Here is a 21,259-nt window from a genome sequence, read left to right as displayed (position 1 = left end):
TGACTTAGTGGTTTGGTACAGCTATTTGCCTTCCTTGTTCATTTCAGAGGGCAGTTAAGAGTCACATGTAAGCCAGAATGGATAAGGGCAGCAAATTTTCCTCCCTAAAGGACATTCATGAACCAGATGGGTTTTTAGGACAATCGATGATGGTTTCATGACGCCATTACAGAGGCTAGCCTTCAATTCCAGATGTTTAAAATTAATTAATTTATTATATAATTGCATTTAAATTCCATGAGCTGCTGTGGTAGCATTTGCACCCATGCCGCCAGACCATTAGCATGGGCCTCTGTGTTATTAATCCAGTGGCATTACCACCGTGCCATCTCATCTGTTTGTAGAATTTGCTGTGCGCAAAGTGGCTTCTCCATTTCCTTACATGACAACAGTGACTGCACCTTTAGATTTGATTAGCCAGTCGATGTACCTGGATTCTGCTCTATTGTCCTGTCTCAAATTGGAAGGTGGGACCTAACACTGTGTTCCTGACCCCGCCCTTCATGCTCTCCTCTTGCGCCACACTCCCACTGCCACAGTACATCCACCTGCTCTTATCTCGAGATAGATCGCCTGAGACGTGTAAATTGTCAGGGAGGCAGCAGCCAGTAAGCTATCTCATATCGCTGCATCCTGGAAGGGTTTGATGCAGCTGCCATTTTTTGAAGGGAGAGAGCCTCATTGTCAACACCTCGGTCTCCCATTTTTGATCAGGACCAAAAAAGGCCTAAAAGCTGAAAGTTCCTCCTTTTCTTCAGCGCTCTTCTGCTCCTCTTTAAATGGGTTATCCCTGTTTCCGGGTGCAATGGTGATGATTTCACTGTAGCACTGTTAAAAGTTCAGGCATACCAGTGGCAGGAAACCTCCTGCTAGGTTCTAAAGCTGCCCAAACACTCCTCCGCTGTCAAATGATGGGGACCTAACCATAGATTGTGCCCAACAGAGGTCAAGGCCTCCGGATGAAGAAAGGTGAATATTGGTAATTAAACATTGACTCGAATGCAGTGCGGGTGGACAACAAATTTCTTTAAAACTTTGTTTAGAAATGTTTTAATTGTCAGCGTTAAAAAAAATAGTCAACAAACCTTAAAAAAAAGCTTCAATGTCTGACATAGTTTAAACAACCAGAACACAGCACAAGTGAAAGGCTTACAGAGAATGAAGCTAGTTACATACGTTCTTGGTAAAAGTTGACAACTTGTTCATATCCATCTGGTGAGAGGTACCAGTGTTACGTACAGTCTGAGAATAAGTGGCAATTCAGGCTTTGTAGATATGGCACAGTGCCAATTCCACCCCTCTTTGCACAGAATAAGTAGTTGGGGGTAGGCAAACTGCATTTGTGACTGCAAACCTGGTATTTATTTACCACCTTCTGTTTGCATTTATTAGCCTTTTTTTTGTCAGTCCCAGCTAGTGTTTTTGATCAAGAGGCAGGTTCAGGAATATTACAACGCAGATTAATGAGACAGAGGGGTATAGTGATTTCATCCTACTGTTAACAGTTGCCAACTGGAAACCAAACACTTGCCCATGAGAAGAAGAGAAAGAAATCACCAGGGTTAACAGTAAGGACCGCTCACACTGTTGTAACCTGATATACTTGGCATGAAAAGGTTATTTTCTTCCGCTTAAAAATAAGTTAAGGAAAGAGAGTTATGTGGATTCCCAGCTGAATTGATGTTCCAGAGCCAATTAGGCCACAGCCATGATTGGAGACCTGTACAGCGACAGACACAGAACACAAAGACTAAGAGCCATGCACTGAGGAGACGGTTCACAGAAGCCTGGCCACTTGGGGGACAGGGTGAATGGCAGACCTACATAAACGACCAACATCTAATGGTACAGACTCCTTGGACAGTCCAATGAGATGGATAATAGGTCAGCTTTTAACATGATGTGTACCATAGTCCACTTGTAACACTACGTACAGAAAGAATAGTTCCCCCAAATGCCTGTTGCAATAAGCCCACTTCACTTCTTTCTGAACGTTGGCATGATGTCGATCGGCACCGGGAAGAGGATGGTAGAGCTCCGCTCTGTAGCAACCTCGGCAAGTGTCTGGAGGTAACGGAGCTGCAGGGCGTTTGGACTCAACGCCAACACCATAGCTGCCTCTTTGAGGGCACGGGAGGCATTCATCTCACCTTCTGCAGCAATCACCTGGGGAAATGGAAAGGAAATGCAGAGGAATATTAAGAACATGAGCGGATTGTTCACTCCCAATGAACCTGCCATTCAACTGCTCTGCATATCAACTCCCTTTATCCATATCCTTATCTAACAAAAATCTATTGACCTCAGTTACAAAAGCTCCAACTGACCCGGCATCCACAGCCTTACAAGAGTTCTTGATTTTCACCAACTTTTGTGTGAAAAAGTGCTTCTCGGTTTCTCTCCTGAATGACCAGCTCTAATTTTAACATTTGTCAATGTTAATTGAGACAAGTAACAACCAGGAGACCTCTGTGACCTCTGGAGGCTGATTGTTTGGAAGGGGGTTGGAAGAGAAGAGCAGAAATGAAAAGCTCAGCTGGCTGAGAAGAGGATCCAGAGAAAACAGAGGCCAGTGGATCGTGCACCTTCTCAGCCCACTGTCTACCTCTGCAGCAAATGCAGCAGAGACTGTCATGCCAGAGTGGGGCTCCTGAACCATGCCAGGCAATTCTTAATACAGAGTTGACCACCATGGTTCAAACCATCGTCTTACAAGACAGAAGGCTGCCACCACTACTCAGTTTTAACATTATATGCCCTTGTTCTGAATTTCCTCTACTAGGAGAAATCGTTTTTCCATTTGAACTCGAACAAATCTTTTTATCATTTTAAACACCTGGATCAGGTCACTCCTTAATCATCAGGGACATACATGCCAACTTAATGCAGCCTGTCTTCATAATTTAGACTCCAAGCCCCTGCATAATTCTGGTGACTCAGCACTGCACCCACCCCAATGCAAATTAAAAGACCACATAATATTGTTGCATTTTGCCTCTGCTGATTGAATAAACGCTTTGTGGGATACAGCACTCAGCCCTAGAGGCCAGGGGGGTATGTTCAACCAAGAGATGTCACTACAGCTGATCTTCATCTCCCTGGAATTGGTAGCTGAATTGGGCAGTCAAAAGCAGCATTGGTGTCAAGGTTAGTGAACAGTAACCAGGGGTGTCAACCCTCCAGGGTCATCCTGGAATCTCCCAAAATTTAAGATTAATCTCCAGGGTACTAGAGATCCAAGGGAGGAAAAAAATGACAGGGAACATTAAAAGATAACTTACTTCCAATGCTTTTGTTTATCAATTGCAATGATGCTGGATTTGGCAATGAAAAGGCAATTGGGTAACGAGGAATCAATTTGCTTCTGACTGTCCATGATGGGAAAGGGCTTCCCCATCTGAATGGATGTGTTGGACAACCAATGGAAAAAGGGTTGGGGGTGAGGGAGGAGGTCATGTGATGAAAACTCTAGGATTACATCCAGTCAAACTAAGGCCAGGGAGACCAGCTGAATATCAATGATGTTTTGTTAGATTTTTGATCTACAAGGGAGACAAGGGTTATGGTGGGGGGTAGGCAAGAAGGTGGAGTCGAGGCCACAATCAGATCAGCCATGGTCTTAGTGAGTAGTAGAGCTATCACGAGGGCTGAACAGCCTAATCCTTCTCCTGTTTCTTATGGTTTATGAGGCTATGCCCCTTTATTTTAAAAAATATAACTTTTAAATTTTCAACTGAGTAGAATTTTTAAAATTTGAACTGAGACAGAGCAAACTGTTTAAAAATGCAAGGCCACATTCAAAGGTGAAGGTGAAAAACAAACAAATCACCCTAAGGGGAGTGTGAAGACAGAGACGTTTCCTCTAATCCAGGCACCCATCAAAACTCATAGCTGTCTAAGGAAGGGACATGAAAAATACAAAATACTGGATATTGAATTAATGGCTGCGCAGACAGACACACCAAAAAAAACCTCTTGGAAATACACAATGGGTGAAGTATTTCAAGACAAGGCTACCCAGCCATAGAAAGAATGTAAATGACACAGGCCATGTCAAGAAAGCCTTCAGCAGAGGAAATAGGCTAAAGGTTGCTCTCTCTCCTGCGCTCTCTTTTGGAATGAGTGTGTTGCCTGGTTTGAGAAGTCAACTCTACCAGAAACCTACCAGTGACTCAAGATCTTGTCATATTTGCAACATCTTCTGAAACTGATTGCAAGCAAGAAACCAGCTAACCCAAATCGTCTGCCATGTTTAAAATCTATGCCTCAAGGACAATCAAGACATTTAACTGTGTATTCGTTTATGTTTTTTACTGCCTCTAATTCCCCTTATTTCTGATACACACACGCGTATGTGTGTGTGTATGTGCTCGACATTGCGTTTTTATTATTCTTGATGGGGTTGGTGCGGAATAAATTTGCTCTTTGACTCAAGAAAACCATGTTTGATTGGCTCCTTATTGCTCCCAGCTTAACTAGTTAAATACATTCTGATTTGGAAAAAGCATTTCCTCATAAAAAAAATAAACTTAACCTTTGTTGTGACCAACCGAGGAAGTTGAATAGAGGGGAGCCAGTTCACCCTTTCTCACCTGGTTGTAGCGTTATGTTCTTTTTAAACTTGTCTAAAGATGAAAACCAGCCCTAATATTCTTCCAAATTTCCAACACATAACTGAGCAAGGCTTGCATCCCTCACCTTGGCTTTGGCGTCCCTCACAGCTTCAGCTTCTGCTGCCATCGCCCTTTGTAAAGCCACCGGCAGGCACACGTTTTTGATTTCCACTCGTTCCACCCTGATTCCCCATTGCTTCGACACATCAAACAGGAATTTCTGAATGGTGGGGGGGGCAAGGACAAGACAATCAGATTGGGAAGATGTGATACAATTGCTGCACTGGGTTAGAGAGCGGTCCGAGGGACTTAGGTTGAGGTTGGGGTGTGTGTAACAGAGAGAGTTATAAAGCTGGGCCTTATACTGGGGTGCGTATCTGTAAGTGTTATAACTAAGAACATTATGAACAGGGTAGGACAATGCCAAAAGTGAGAGCCCTATATTGAAAGTGGAGTGGAACAGAGAGTGTTGTACCGATAGCATGAGACTGTGGCTGGCATGTGCAATTAGAGTGTGTTATAACTGAGCACCCTGTATCGAGGGTGGAGCAACAGAGAGAGTGTTATAAATTGTGAACCTTTTACAGAGGGTGAACCATGTTATAGACAGTGTTTTAATTGACAGCTTTAGACTGAGGGTGATATGAGCAACAGCGTTATAAACTGAAAACCTTATACTGAGGTTGGAGCGCGTTTGTTTGTCCTGACAGTGTATAATTGTTTACGTTCAGGTAATTGCCTATTTTTGGTGTACCTCCATCTCCTGTGCCATGTTTTCCCGGTCGGTAAGGATGCTCGTCAGGGTCTTGGTGCCCAGCATGTTCCGTAGTGTTGTCTGAGCCAGCAGGTGAGTAACATTAGCCACATTGATCACACTGATGACAGACATCACGGGATCGAAGACACGATAGTAGACAATAGCATCCACCATAATTGTGACAGAGTCTTTCGTTAACACCTGCAGGTAAAGCCCGTAAAATGGGTTAACTGTTTTGACCAACAGATAACTGTGTCTAGTGCGAAAAGGAGGATCCATAGATGACTAGACAGACAATAACTGATTAGACACTGTTTGAAAAAGGTATGGCATTGCAGTGAGGAAAACAGAAGGGTGTTGTGATGGAGGCAGCTAACCACCGAGAGCTGAGAACTATCAACTGGAAGCACAAAGAAAACTGAACAAATCCCCAAGATAGTCACTCCAGTTCTGCCAGGAAAACTACTGGATCATTTACATTTCAGATTATGCTCCACAGCTGTGAGCATTGCTATTAACTATTTATACGATTAAATGACAGCCAATAAACTGGCTTAATTAACACCAGTGTTTAACTAATATCAGTCTTTAATTAATATTAATGTGTTGTCGTCTCACCTGGGATTAAACAAATCCCCACAGAGGTATTTGTAGATGATTCTAACACCATTTTAAAAAGAACTTTATGTTCTTCAGTGCCAGTGTCCTTGCACAAATAAAATTAGATTAACTGGTCATGTATGCATGTCAGTTTGTGATTGCATTTCGAATTTAACTCATTGGGACAGAGCACTTTTAGATATCTCTGGGATAAGTGCATAGCGGCAAAACAATTAGATTTACATTTCTATGCTTTCACAACTTCAAGACACTCCAAAGTACTTTTACAGCCAATGGAATACTATTTGAAGTGCAGCCACTGTTGTTATGTAGGAAAGTGCAGCAGCCAAATTGCACACAGCAAGCTCCCACAAGCTGCAATGTGATAAATGACCCAGTTAATCTGCTTGTTAATGATGAAAGCAAAATATTGCGGGTGCTGGAAATCTAAAATAAAAACAAAAAATGGTGGAAAAACTCAGCAGGTCTGGCAGCATCGGTGGAGAGAGAAACAGAATTAACATTTGGAGTCCGTACGACTCTGAGGAATTAAACAAATGGTCAAAGGTGCCATATGACTGGACTGACTCCTCTCAGCTAGAGCAGCAGTTTGGTGCTTCAATTTAATAGGGGGAGGCGGTAGCGTAGTGGTATTGTCACTGGACTGGTAATCCAGAGACCCAGGGCAATGCTCTGGGGACCTGGGTCTGAATCCCACAATGGCAGATGGTGGAATTTGAATTGAATTCAATAAAAATCTTGAACTTAAAAAGTCTAATGATGACCACGAAACCATTGTCGATTGTCATAAAAACCAGCTGGGGTTCACTAATGCCCTTCAGGGAAGGAAATCTGTCTTCCTCACTTGGCTTGGCCTACATGTGACTCCAGATCTGCAGCAATGTGGTAGCCTCGTAAATACCCTTTGAAATGGCCTAGCAAGCCACTCAGTTGTGTCAAACTGCTAAAAAATCAATAAAAAGGAACAAAACTAGACAGACCACCTGGCATCGACCTTGACGCCAAAAACAACAATGGCAAACCCAGCCCTGTCGACCCTGCAAAGTCCTCCTTACGAACATCTGGGGGCTTGTGCCAAAATTGGGAGAGCTGCCCCACAGACTAGTCAAGCAACAGCCTGACATATTCATATTCACGGAATCATACCTCACAGACAATGTCCCAGACACCACCATCATCATCCTGGGGTAAGTCCTGCCCTAACAGCAGGCCAGGCCCACAGAGGTGGCGGCAGTTGTATACAGTCAGGAGGGAGTTGCCCTGGGAGTCCTCAACATCGACTCCGGACCCCATGAAGTCTCATGGCATCAGGTCAAACATGGGCATGGAAACCTCCCGCTGATTACCATGTATCGCCCCTGCTCAGCTGATGAATCTGTGCTTCTCCATGTTGAACATAACTTGGAGGAAGCACCAAGGGTGGCAAGGGCACAGAATGTACTCTGGGTGGGGGACTTCAAGGTCCATCACCACAAGTGGCTCAGTAACACCACTACTGACCGAGCTGGCCGAGTCCTAGATTGGGTCTGCGGCAGGTGGCGAGGGAACCAATGAGAGGGAAAAACATACTTGACCTATCCTCACCAACCTGCCTGCTGCCGGTGCATATGTCCATGACAGTATCAGTAGGAGTGACCACAGCACAGACCTTGTGGAGACTAAGTCCCGTCTTCACATGAGGATACCCTCCAGCATGTTGTGTGGCACTACCACCGTGCTAAATGGGATAGATTTTGAACAGATCTAGCAACTCACAACTGGGCATCCATGAGGCACTGTGGGCCATCAGCAGCAGAATTGTACTCAACCACAATCTGTAACCTCATGGCCTGGCATATCCCCCACTCTACCATTACCACCAAACCAGGGGATCAACTCTAGTTCAATGAAGAGCGCAGGAGGGCATGCCAGAAGCAGCACCAGGCATACCTAAATATGGGGTGTCAACCTGGTGAAGCTACAACACAGGGCTACTTGCATGCCAAACAGCATAAGCAGCAAGTGATAGACAGAGCTAAGTGATTCCACATCTAACGGATCAGATCTAAGCTCTGCAATCCTGCCACATCCAGTCATGAATGGTGGTGGACAATTAAACAACTCACTGGAGGAGGAGGCTCCACAAATATTTCCATCATCAACGATGAAGGCCCAGCACAGCAGTGCAAAAGATAAGGTTGAAGCATTCGCAACAACCTTCAGCCGGAAGTGCCGAGTGGGTGATTCATCTCTCTGAACAAGGGCAATTTGGGATGGGCAATAAATGCTGACCTAGCCAGCGATGCCCACATCCCATGAATGAATAAATAAAAAAAAGAATCCAACCCCAGCCAATTATCGCCCTATCAGTCTACTCTCCATCATCAGTAAAGTGATGGAAAGGGCCATCAACAGTTCTACCAAGTGGCACTTGCTTAGCAATAACCTGCTCATTGATGTGGGTTCCACCAGGATCACTCAGTTTCCGACCTCATTACAGCCTTGGTTCAAACGTGGACAAAAGAGCTGAACTCCAGAGGTGAAGTGAGAGTGACCGCCCTTGATATCATGGCTGCATTCGATCAAGTGTGGCATCGAGGAGCCCTGGCAAAACTGGAGCCAATGGAGTCATACCTAGTTCCCGGACATCACTGCAGGAGTTACTCAGGCTAGTGTCCTAGGCTCAACCATCATCAATGACCTTCCTTGCATAATAAGGCCAGAAGTGAGTATGTTCGCACAATTTTCAGCACTATTCGTGACTCCTCCGATACCGAAGCAAGACCTGGACAATATCCAGTCTTGGGCTAACAAGTGGTGAGTAACATTCATTCCACACAAGTACCAGGCATTGACCATCTCCAACAAAAGAGAAGCTAACCATTGTCCTTTGATTTTTAATGGCAGTACCATCCTGAAACCCCTACTATCAGTGTCCTGGGGGTTACCACTGACCAGAAACTGAACTGGACTAGTCATATAAATACTGTGGCGACAAGAGCAGGTCAGAGGCTAGGAATCCTTCAGCGAGTAACTCAACTCCTGACTCCCCAAAGCCTGTCCACCAATTATAAGGCACAAGTCAGAAGTGTGATGAAATACTCTTCACTTGCTTGGATGAGTGCAGCTCCAACAACACTCAAGAAGCTTGACACCATCCAGGATAAAGCAGCCTGCTTGATTGACACCACATCCACAAACATTCACTTCCTCTGCCACCAACGCACAGTAGCAGCAGTGAGTACCATCTACAAGATTCACTGCAAAAACTCACCAAGGCTCCTTAGACAGCACCTTCCAAACCCACAACTGCTACCATCTAGAAGGACAAGGGCAGCAGATGCACAGGAACACCACCACCTGGAAGTTCCCCTCCAAGCCACTCATCATCCTGACTTGGAAATATATCGCTGTTCCTTCACTGTCACTGGGTCACAATCCTAGAACTCCCTCCCTAACAGCACTGTGGGTGTGCCTATGCCACATGGACTGCAGTGGTTCAATAAGGTAGCTCACCACCACCTTCTCAAGGGCAATTAGGGATGGGCAATAAATGGTGGCCTAGCCGGCGACTCCCACATCCCGTAAATAAATTTTTTAAAATTAGCATTGCTGTGATGGGTCAGTCATTCCTCCCGTTCTCAATTGGCATCGAGAGAACCCCCCTACCCACCCCCACTCCCCCATCTCCGCACATTCACGTCTACATGTGAAAATAAGGTGAGGAGGGCACAGGTGGGATTGTCTTTGTTCCCATTATAAAATGATATAGGAAGATGGCCATTCGGCCCATTGTTTCTGTACAGCACTTTGAAAGAGCTATTCAATTACTCGCCCCTAGCACTGCAAATAATTCCCTTTCAATTAGTTACCCAATTCCCTTTTGAGAGTTATTGAACCTGCTTCCATCACCCTTTCAGGCAGCAAATTCCAAATCGTTGTGTATTTTGTCCTCCCCTCATATTGTCTCTGGTTCTTTTGTCAATCACCTTAAATACATGCCCTCTTGCTTAATATAGTCCTTCATGGTTTTGAACACCTCCAACAGGTTTTCCCTTCACCTTCTCTGCCCACGTGTAGAACAATGCAGTTTCTCAAGTCTCTCTCTGAGGGCATTCATCTCCACTAATATTGCAGTAAATCTCTTCTGCATCTTCCTTAAAACCTTTATGACCTTCCTATAGTTTGGTGCCCGGAATTGGACACAATACCCCAGCTGGGGCTTAACCAGCATTTAGAAAAGTTTCGCATAATTCTCCTGCTTTTTTATTCTAGGCCTCTATTCATAAACTAAAAACTCCTATATGCTTTTTGAACAGCCTTCTCTACTTCTGCCATCTTCATGCCCACACACTCCCAGGTCATTCTGTGCCTGCACCCTCTTTAAAATTGTGACATTTAATTTATATCTCCTGTCCTTATTCTTCCGCTACTCGCTGCAAACAGAAGCTGGAGCCCAGCGAGGTGACTTTTAAAAATATTATCCTCCCGGCTCCACGAGGAAATTGTGCACCTCTCAGGCCTTAGGCTTCCCCCATCTCACTCGATGGGAAATTCCCTCCCAGAGGCCCTCCCGTGGACTCGCCTTTACCGGGGACTGATCCTTGCCCGCATTCGGAATTGGCCTCCTGCTACCTGAGTTCCTAATGGCCAAGCATGGGTGGGAGTCTGATCTCGCATCTGTACAAAACCCGGGAGAGTTAAAATACCTCCTCAGCGTGCCAGCTTGTTGCTCTTTCTGGGCACTCGCACCATGCCCTTTCCTATCACAGCCTCTCATCCACCACATTAAAATCAGGGCCAGTTAAATTATGTAGAGTTGGGTCTGTCCAATGTGGCTGTGACAACACTCTCACATTCCCAGGACTATGGCTCGGATATTCCTAGCAGCAGCAATGATTGTCAAATTTCCACTTTGATGGAGAATTTCCCCCAACTTGATGCTGCTGCGCATTTCAACTGGGACCTTCCAAGCCTGGCTTTCACAGAAATGCGCAGCACAGGGTCCCTCGGCAAGTGGGTGGGGGGGCGGTGACGGGCATAGTGGGAGGGGGGAATTAAGGGTCAGTTGTGTAGTTACCCACGTGCTAGATTAGGTTTAATCTGTCTAACATTTCCTGGGTAACTACCCAGGTGTCATGGACAGAGTTTATGCTGTTTATCATTGTCAGTGATCAAAGTGTTTTAATGTGTAAGGTTACTGTGTTTTCTTATTCTCAGAGTGATTTGTCCCAATTTAAATGATTTCCAGCAGCAAGCTTTTGTGAATATAAAAATAAAAAAGATTATTTATTATTGCATACCTGCCCTCGAGGTTGAAAATGCAATGTCTCACACATACTACCACACATTCAAAGATTAGATGCAGATGAAGAAAAAAAAAAGATTACAACATGGAATTATTTCAGTCTCTTTCATAGCAAGCCTGTTGTTTCTTGGATGAATTGATGTTTTAGCTGGAGTGAAAGTCTTATAAAATCAGAGGATTCTCAGTAAGCTGTGAGGCTTCTTGTAGTTGAATTGTCAGAAAGTCAGCTTTCAGATGAACTTGAGGTTGGTACAGTTGGGGGAAAAGTGCTTCTCCCATTTTCAACATATATCTGCTGGTCCAGTGCCTCTTCAGATGGCCTTTCTGGTGGTATCTGTTCCAGAACGGCTTCTGCTGTTATTTTTAAAAGCAGGTAACAAAGATCCTGTGTTGTGGCTTTTCACACACACACAGTTTTAGACAACCAAGGTCCTTCTGTTTGGGATGAAGAGCCATTACAATACAATGAAAGGTCAATGAGATCGATTCATATTCGTCTAGCACCCATTGAGTTTCAATATCTCTATTGTCCGTGGTCCTTTCTGTTGACAGTCCATCCTTAAAAGGGATGTGTGAATTTCACAAGTGGCTGTGATTGTCCAGAAGCAATTAGTTATTTGCTTGAGCTTTAGTACTGTCTGGAGCTGTTAATTGCCAAGTCACATGATATGCTACAACTATCTCAAACAGCTTTTGGTGTCCACTTTTTAAAAATATAGCTTCAAAACGTGTAAGTATCTTTATCCCCGTACTGTGCATGGCACAGGTAATTACCGCGGAACTGTCCGAAGTCTCCGACTCTAACTTGGAGACATTCATGGAGGGTCCCATTTGCTGCCCATCCCTAATTGCCCTTGAGAAGGTGGTGGTGACCCGCTGCAGTCCATGGGTGTAGATACACCCGCGGTTAGGGAGGGAGTTCCAGGATTTTGATCCAGCGACAGTGAAGGAACGGCTATACAGTTCCAAGTCAGGATGGTGTGTAACTTGGAGTGGAACCTCCCATCTCCATTGTTTTAGCTCTACATAAAAGACAGCATTCAACAAAAATGAAAATGCATTTATTAAATGCCCTGACAATTTTTCTCCTGGATTTTACTTGCAGGTAGATTGTGCTGGAGGTACCAGATCAGTCCTGGAGGGCAACTCTACTTACAGTTGATAACTAGAGCTGCATGAACACCTTATGACAGGGGAAACATTTCACACTGATGAATTACCCAATACCAATCAACTGGTGAGACCTACCTCTTGTGGTGGTACAGAGAATGAGACTGTCCTCAAATCAACAAGGCTAAATGAATCAGTACAAGGTATCATCCAGAAAATACCTAAAGTTAGGAATAAATATTGTTAGGTTTTTAAGTCAACAACAGCTTGCATTTATATAGCACTTTAATGTAGTAAATGTCCCAAGACGCTTCACAGAAGCGATAATCAAATAAAATTTGACACAAGGTCACTTAAGGATAGGTGACCAAAAGCTTGGTCAAAGAGCTAGGCTTGAAGGAGTGTCTTAAAGGAGGAGAGAGAGGTAGAGAGATGAAGAGATTTATGGATGTAATTCCAGAGCTTAAGGCCTAGGTGGTGAGTCATATAGGGTCAAAGGTTGAATGATGAAAACCAAGGACGCGCAAAAGGCCAGAATTAGAGGAGCACAGAGATCTTGGAAGGTGTAGGATTGAGGGAGATAACAGGGATAGGGAGGAGGGAGGCTACGGAGGGATTTAATAACAAGGATGAGCATTTTACAGCTGAGATGATGTCAAAGTGGAGTCAGTGTAGTTCAGCAAACACAGACAATGTGGAAGGAGTTTCATGTGGGAGGAATATAAACACCGGCATTGCCCAGTTGAGCTGAATGGCCTGTTTCTGTGCTGTAAATTCTTTGCAATGAATTTTAAAACATACCTGGGCCTTTGGCTCCACCACGAACAATACGACCTAATCGAAATATCACAGCTCTTTCATATTCTTTAACAATCTGAAAGGAAAGTTATATGATTATATGAATATCAACACTTCAGCATTCACGAACAACCTCTCACTTGTTTGCAGAGTCAATGGACATCTCTACAATGTTTACACTAAGCGGGAATGGAAGGAAAAAACTTTCTAGTTTCTCTAAGTCTCGTTCTACTTGCTGCTGAGTTTTTCCAGGATTTTCTGTTTTTGATGTAGTCTGACACAGAATTGTGAGACTGGGAAACAGTGCTGCCCACAGTGTGATGTAGACAGACACATGCCTGAGACTAGAGAGTGTTGTGGACTGGACAGAGATCTGTGTAGAAGCAGGCATGGAGTCCACTCCTAGCTTGGGCTATGCTCTATATTTATGTACAAAGTTCTGAGTTATTAATAAACACTTAATGTTCAACCATATAAGACTCAGAACCTCTTCACGAGACCTACTGAAAATACAACAACGGCCACTTTCTGAAGGACACTTATGGATTGGCAATGAATGCTGGCCTTACTAGTGATGCCCATATACTGTCTGTGAATAAATATTTTAAAAATGGCAGAGTTATACACCCTTCTTGCTTTTCTTATCCCTTTCTTAATCTCTTCTCTTGTTTTCCCATATTCTCTCTTCTTTCTAATCATATCGTTAGGCTCTATATGCCGCCTTCTTCAATTTTAGTTTGTGTCTAACCGCTTGATTTATCCATGGAAATCTGAAATTTGATTTAACGGTAAATAATTATTCTAAAATGTCGCAACCTCTGTTTTAAAAATATCTAAATGGTTGATCTACAGTGTGGTGTGCTCATTTCTCTTTCCACCTCACATCAGGTGGCTCAATCCTCAACTTTGTCCCTATTCCAATCTCATGTTCCGATCACTGTTCTAACTTTTCCCCTTCCAACTGGACCCTAACCCTCATTATATTGAGCTAATTACCCCCGAGCTGCTCACCCACGCTTAACTCATCTACCCTGACCTAATTTGATGCTAATAATTAACTTTCGCATTGCCTCTAGTGAAATGCTTCCCAGTCTCCGGGTATGAACTATTGGAGCACTCAACAGAAATCCAGGTGTGGGGCTTAAGCCACCACTTTTAACTTAATTCTCTCCCTAATTCTCTCCACCTATCTCACCTCGTATAAAATGCTGCTTAAAACTTTCTTTGACCAAGCATAAGAACATAGGAATAGGAGGAGGCCATTCCAGCCCCTTGAGCCCGTTCCATCATTTAATGAGATCATGGCTGACATGTACCTTAACTCCATCCACTCGCCCTGGTTTTACAACCTTCAATACGCTTGTCTAACAGAACTCTACCAATCCCAGTTTTGAAATTTTCAGTAGATCCTCAGTCTCAACACCTTTATCGGGGAGAGTGTTCCAGATTTTCACTACCCTTAGTGTTAAGAATTGCTCATTTTAAGGTTATGCTCCCACCACCCAATTCCAGAACTCCACCACGACCCTCCCACCTCCCCCACCCCCATGAACATTTAGTGACCTGCCTCAGTAATTCTGGCCTCTTGAGCATTCCCGATTTTAATCGCTCCGCTATTGGTGGCCGTGCCATTAGCTGCCTAGGCCCCACTCTCCGGAAATCCTTCCCTAAACCTCTTTGCCTGTACTCCACTTTCCTCCTTGAAGACTTCCTTGAACCCTACCTCTTTGACCAGGTTTTTGGTCATTGATCCTAATTTGGTTTAGTGACAAATTTTGCATTACAATGTTCCGATAAGTGCCTTGGGATATTTTATTATGTTAAAGGCACTTTATAAATATAAGTTGTTGATGAGCCAAGATCGTGGCATTGATTTATTAAGTTTCTTGTTGGATCACTGCCCAATTGTGCTGTCAGTGCTTGTAGGCTTGTCAATTTTAATAACAGCCTTCGTCTTAACTGGAATGGAAACTGTCTAGTTGATAACTCAGTGCCCCCTGGCCTGTATGTTCCTTGTCGGAGAAATTTTTCAGTGTTATGGGGTGTCACAAAATTAGAACCGCTGACAATGGTTCACCAGCATTTTTAAATTGCAGTATTAAGCACCTGGATATTGGACAAGAAATCCAGAGAATGCTAAAATTGAATTCAGTTTAAAAAAAATCTGGATATAAAAAGTTGGTATCAGTAAAAGCCACAACGATTCTCATATAAGCCCAACCGGTTCACTTTGTTCTTATTAGTGTTACGAAAAATAGGCCATTTGGTTCAATTGGTCTATCTGAGCATGGGGGGAGTTGACGAAAAGGTAAGGTTTCTCCAAAAAAAACAAACAAACACTAACCTATTCACAGAAGCATCTGTTCTGCTTCGAGCTCGCGACCCCAGGAATTTCAGTGGGGTCACGGTCCACAGTTTGGGAAGCCCTGCATCAAATGTGCCTAAGCTATTTGCCTCAACAATTCCTAGCAAGCTATATGGAAGGAAACCTGCCGTCCTGATCTGGTTTGGCCATACACGTGACTCCAGACCCAAACAAAAAAATACAAAAGCAAAATACTGTGGATGCTGGAAATCTGAAATAAAAGCGGAGGACACTGGGAATATGCAGCAGGTTTAGGAGGAACGTGGATGACACTTAAATGCCCTCCAAAGTGACCTAGCAAGCCCCTCAGTCAGATCAAACATCTTCAATCAGCGGTTCAAGAAGGTGGCCCTTTACAGCACCCCCCCGCCCCCACACCTTCTCCAGGCTGCAGCCAGGGAATGGGCAATAAATGTCAGCCTTGCCAGCGATGCCCACATCCCAAGAATGTTTTTTTTTTAAAAAGGATGAAATTGCCAAATCTCTTCAGAGTGAGTAATGGGATATGAAACTTTAACCCCATTCGGGGAAAAAGGGCAGGCTTCTGTTCAATTTTTACAGCCTTGCTTTGTGGAATGCAGTTTAGCACCTGCAAAAAGATACAGATAATTCAGACATTGTAACAGCCAAGGCACTAAGTGTACAGAATTCTTGTACTAACAGATCGAGTGAAGAATATGGGAGATATTTCCTTTCGCAGCGAGTGGCGAGAATGTGGGACCCGCTATGATGTTTTTAGCAAATACCTAGGCAGCGCAAGTTTGGGGGTTGGGATGGGGGAGAACAAAAGGGAAAGTCTGTGGATCGGATGAAAGGCAGGAGGGATTAAGTGACAAAATGCTAAATGACTTGCTGGGCCACTTCTGAGGGAAATTCACAGTCAATGGGAGTAATCTTGACTTCGTGCAATATAACGTCAACGCACACTGAAATCAGGGGAATTGTGAAAATGGGCTGCTGACTCACTAGTCATTCTGGGGTGAGGGGCTTATCTTTTGAAGAAAGGTTGAACAGGTTGGGCCTATACCCATTGGAGTTTAGAAGAATGAGAGGTAATCTTACTGAAACATATAAGATCCTGAGGGGATTTGATAGGGTAGATAACTGGAGAAGGTTTCCACTTGTGGGAGAGACTAGAACCAGGGGGACAGAGTTTAAGAGTAAGAGGTCTACCGTTTAGGACAGAGATGAGGAGAACCTTTTTTTCTCTCAGAAGGTTGTTAGTATGTGGAATTCTCTTCCCCAGAAAGTAGTGGAGGCTGGGTCATTGTACTTATTCAAGACAGAGTTAGACAGATTTTTGATAGATAAGGGAGTCAAGGGTTATAGGGGACAGATAGCGAAGTGGAGTTGAGACCACAACCAGATCATTCATGATCTTATTGAATGGAGGAGCAGGTTTGAAGGACTGAATGGCCTACTCTTGCTCCTTAAGTCCAATGTTCCTATGTCTAGCATCATCTTAAATCAAAACTGCGGCCAACCACTTTGTTGTTAACTAGAGTCACATATTAGAGCGGACTGGATAAGGATGGCAGATTTCCCAGGATAGATGGAGGGGAATCATTTCCTTTTGTGGAGGTATTGAAAAGGGAATTAGCCTGTTATTTGAAAATGAAGAACGTGCAGGTATAGGCGGGTGAAAGGCACTAAATGAACTGCTCATTTGGAGAGCCGGAACAGACACAATGGGCTGAATGGCTTCCTTCTAAACTGTAAAAATTCTGTGATTCTGTGGGAGGCCAGAACAAGGGGTAAATTAGAACTAGGCCATTCAGGGGTGATGCCAGGAAGCACTCCTTCACACAAAAAGGTCGTGGAAATCTGGGGCTCTCTTCTCCAAAGAACAGTTGAGGCTGAGGGTCAACTGAACATTTCAAAACTGAGACTGATAGATTTTTGTTCGGAAAGGGTATTAAGGGATACAGAACCTTGGGGGGGCGGCGGTGGGGGGGGGAATAAATAGAGTTAATATACAGCTCAGCCGTGACTTAACTGGATAGTTGAACATTAGATTCAAGGGGCCGAATGGCCTCCTCCTGCTCCTATGTTCATTTGCTTCCATCTCTCAGATGTTAGTGAGCTGATTGAATTTTTTCGAAAATTCAACAGCTTCATGGCCACTTTTACTGACTCAGCTTTTTATATGATGCACTCCTAGGGAAACTAGGGAAGTACATTAGGCAGAAGGGAATAGAAAGATACATCGATGGAGTTAGATAGTGGGAAGAGGCTTCTGTGGTGCAGCAACACAGGCATGGACCTGTTGCGAATACCAGAAACTCATAAAATTGGCTTTTAAGGAAAGATGAGAAGGCATTAGAAAGAGTGCAGAAATGATTGACAAGAATGGTTCCAGGAATTAGGAACTTCAGGTATGTTGACAGATTGGAGAAGATGGGACTCTTTTCCTTGGAGCAGTGAAAGTTGAGAGGAGATTTGATAGAAGTGTTCAGAATCATGAGGGGTCTGGACAGAGTAGATACTAAGAGACTGGGCTGAATTTTCCCCCATTGGGGGGGTTGTGTGGGGGCAGGCGGCGGTGTGCGCGAACCCAATCGTCGCCCCCGGCGAGGGGGAATTCCCTGAGTCAGGGCCTTCCCTCTTTCATGATTGATGAAAAGGAAAAACAGGCAAGGCAAGGGGGAGTGGTACTAGGTGAATCGCTCCTTCAGAGGGCCGGCACAGAGACGATGGGCCAAATGGCTTTATTCTTTGCAGTATCCATTCTATGACTGCATGATTAAGAAAATGCTAAACTAAATTGTTGTCCAAATATTTTTCTTCCCTCTAAAGCGGGAGGGTTTAGAATTAATCATTGGGAAATGATTGAGAATGGAAATGTGGGATGGTGTAGTGGAAATGTCACTGGCCTAATAATCCAGGGGCCCAGACTAATGCTCTGTGGGTCATGGGTTCAAATCCCACCACGGCAGCTAGTGGAATTTAAATTCAATTAATAAATTCGGATTGAAAGCTAGCTTCAGTAAGGGTGACCATGACAACTACCTTTGATTCATGTAACCCATCTGGTTCACTAATGTCCTTTAGAAAAGGAAATCTGCCATCCTTACGTGGTCTGGCCTACATGTGACTCCAGACCCACAGCAATGTGGTTGACTCTTAGCTGCCCTCTGAAATGGCCTTGCAAGCCACTCAGTTCAAGGGCAATTAAGGATGGCCTTGCCAGCAAAACCACATGAAAGAATAAAGAAAAGAAATGACCCACTGACTGAATTGTGGTTTCAATGTTCTTGCTTACAGCTCAAGCTCAGCTAGATGAGAAATGAATGAGCCCCTTGTGTCAAGACAGCAAAATGACATTTGCATGGTCAGTAAGACTTGTATTTATAAGAAAGACATGTATTTTGACAATGAGCTCCTTATGTGTCAAACATCACAACACCCTTCACATACATTAATTTTAATACAGTTAAGTGTGAGGCGGTGTATTTTGGTGGAAAGGATAATGAGGTCAAAAATCCTTGGAAAATTGGAATCTACATCCATTAGAGGAGCAAAGGGTACAGATAGACAAATCATTAAAAGCAGCAATAGATTCATGAGGGCTTAAAAAAAAGCAAAACCCAGAAGTGAAGTTCGTTTCTAGAGAGACAGAATTGAAAAGCAGAGAAGTTATGTTAAAATAAAAATAATAAAAATAGAAGGGTCATTGACCTGAAACGTTGGGTGGGATTTTCCGGCCCCGACAGCGGTGGGCGTCATCATCAAGGGCGGGCGGGCAGGTCGGTCGGGAAAATTTGGAGAGCGGCCAAAAGTCACTTGACTGGCAGGGTCGCAAAATCCCAGCCATTAACTCTGTTTATCTCTCCACAGATGCTGCCTGACCTGATGAATATTTCTAACATGTTCTGTTTTTATTTCTGCTTTCCAGTATCTACAGTATTTTGTTTTTTTATTGTGTGAAGTTATGTTAAACTTATATAGAGAGGGATTTGTGAATGATTGGTCTCCATATCATACAAGCACTGGAAAAGCTACAAACATTTATAATGATAATACCATAGTTGAGAGGTTATACAGGTGCAGTGGCTCAAATCTGGCTATCTGAAAACTGGACATGTTTATAAGCTGCCAAGTGTGAATTTTTATTCTTGTTACATGAGTAAAATAACTGACTGACTTCATCGGCTAGGTGCTGCATTGGCACAGACTAGTTATCGGCTTTGCGGGCGGGGCTTTTCCTGCGTTCCGAGTGGTCTGAGCTACCCTTGGCCCCACCCAACCTGGCTCGGCCTGATCTGACCAATCGGACCCGGCCCAAACCACCCGACCCGAAAACCAGCCAGATCCAAAAACCGGCACCGACTCAGTCCCGGGGTGCCTGTTTCGGGACACTGTACCTGCATACGCACTACCTCACAGCGTAAATAAGAGAAAACATTCCCGTGGGCAGGAGGGTCAGTAACCAGAGATCACAGATTTAAGATCATTTGCAAAGGAGTCAGTGGAGGAGCCTGAAAGGGCGGTCAAAGCAGATTCAATAGTAACTTTCAAAAGGAAAGTGGATATAAATTTGAGAAGTAAAAATTGCTGGGCTGTGGGGAAAGAGCAGGGGAATATAACTAATTCGATAGTGCTTTCAAAGAGCCAGTACAGGCATGATGGGCCGAAAGGCTTCCGCCTGTGCAGTATGATTCTATACTGACATTACAATACAGAAGCAGTCCATTCAGCCCATCGTGTCCATGTTGGCATTTAGCCTCCATGAAAGCATATAGCCCTAATCCTATTTACCCACCCTGCATGGTCCAAGTCTCCCTTTGTCACCTTCATCCACCTACCTAATCTCGAATGTTGACATAGTTAATGCCTCGAGCATGAAAGAGACCTTCACATAGTCGAGATGACACAAGATCGAGATGCCTCGATAATATACGAGAGGTGAAACTACAAGTGAACATACGAGTTAGGAGCAGGAGGAGGTCACTCGGCCCCTTGAGCCTACTCCACCATTCAATAAGATAGTGGCTGATCTGATTGTAACCTCAATCCCACATTCATGTCTACCCCTGATAACCTTTCACCCCCTTGTTAATCAAGAATCTATCTAGCTCTGTCTTAAAAATATTCAAAGGCTCTGCTTCCACCGCCTTTTGAGCAAGAGAGTTCCAAACACTCAGAGAAAACATTTCTCATCTCTGTCTTAAATGAGTGACCCCTTCTGTTTAAACAGTGACCCCTAGTTCTAGATCCTCCCACAAGAGGAAACATCCTCTCCACATCGAAGGCCATTGACCTGAAACGTCAATATTGTTTTTCTCTCAACATTTTATGAATATTTATCGGGGGGGGGGGGGGGAAAAATAGGCAATCAATATAAGATAGTCATCAAGAAATCAATTAAACAATTGAGAAGAAACTTCTTTATTCAGGATGGTGAAAATGTGGAACTCACTACCACAGGGAGTAGCTGAAGTGAATAGTGTAGATGGATTTAAGAGGAAACTAGATAAGCATGTGAGGGAGAATAAAATAGAGGGTTATGCAGATAGAATTAGATAAGTAAGGATAAGAGGATGCTCGAATGGAACATGAACAACAGTATGGACTGTTGGGTCGAATGGCCTGTTTCTGTGCTATATATTGTGTGTAATTTTATGCACATGTTAGTGTTTCCAGCAATCTGGTGATGAAGGGAGCTTGATAGGGTGGAGGCTGGGAGGAGGTTTCCCCTTGTGGGTTGG

At 43.9% G+C, this 21,259-nt stretch overlaps 1 protein-coding gene across 2 annotated transcripts in view; it reads right to left on the bottom strand.

Annotated features, from left to right (window-relative positions):
• Positions 1-1,034: 1,034 nt before the first annotated feature.
• Positions 1,035-21,259, bottom strand: part of LOC144691845 (stomatin-like) — a 35,409-nt gene continuing 15,184 nt past the window's right edge. For both annotated transcript variants that reach the window (XM_078560398.1, XM_078560399.1), the window contains exons 4-8: positions 13,190-13,262; positions 12,527-12,609; positions 5,368-5,571; positions 4,699-4,833; positions 1,035-2,166 (exon numbers count right to left, since the gene is read on the bottom strand). In XM_078560398.1, coding sequence (XP_078416524.1) covers positions 1,978-2,166; positions 4,699-4,833; positions 5,368-5,571; positions 12,527-12,609; positions 13,190-13,262 — 684 coding nt within the window. In that variant the 3' untranslated portion in view covers positions 1,035-1,977. The remainder of the gene's footprint in view (positions 2,167-4,698; positions 4,834-5,367; positions 5,572-12,526; positions 12,610-13,189; positions 13,263-21,259) is intronic.

Source organism: Cetorhinus maximus, chromosome 16 (genome assembly GCF_964194155.1).
Source record: "Cetorhinus maximus chromosome 16, sCetMax3.hap1.1, whole genome shotgun sequence".
Taxonomy (NCBI): domain Eukaryota; kingdom Metazoa; phylum Chordata; class Chondrichthyes; order Lamniformes; family Cetorhinidae; genus Cetorhinus; species Cetorhinus maximus.
Note: the sequence above shows the minus strand (reverse complement) of the source record. Positions and strands in the feature narration are given on the sequence as shown.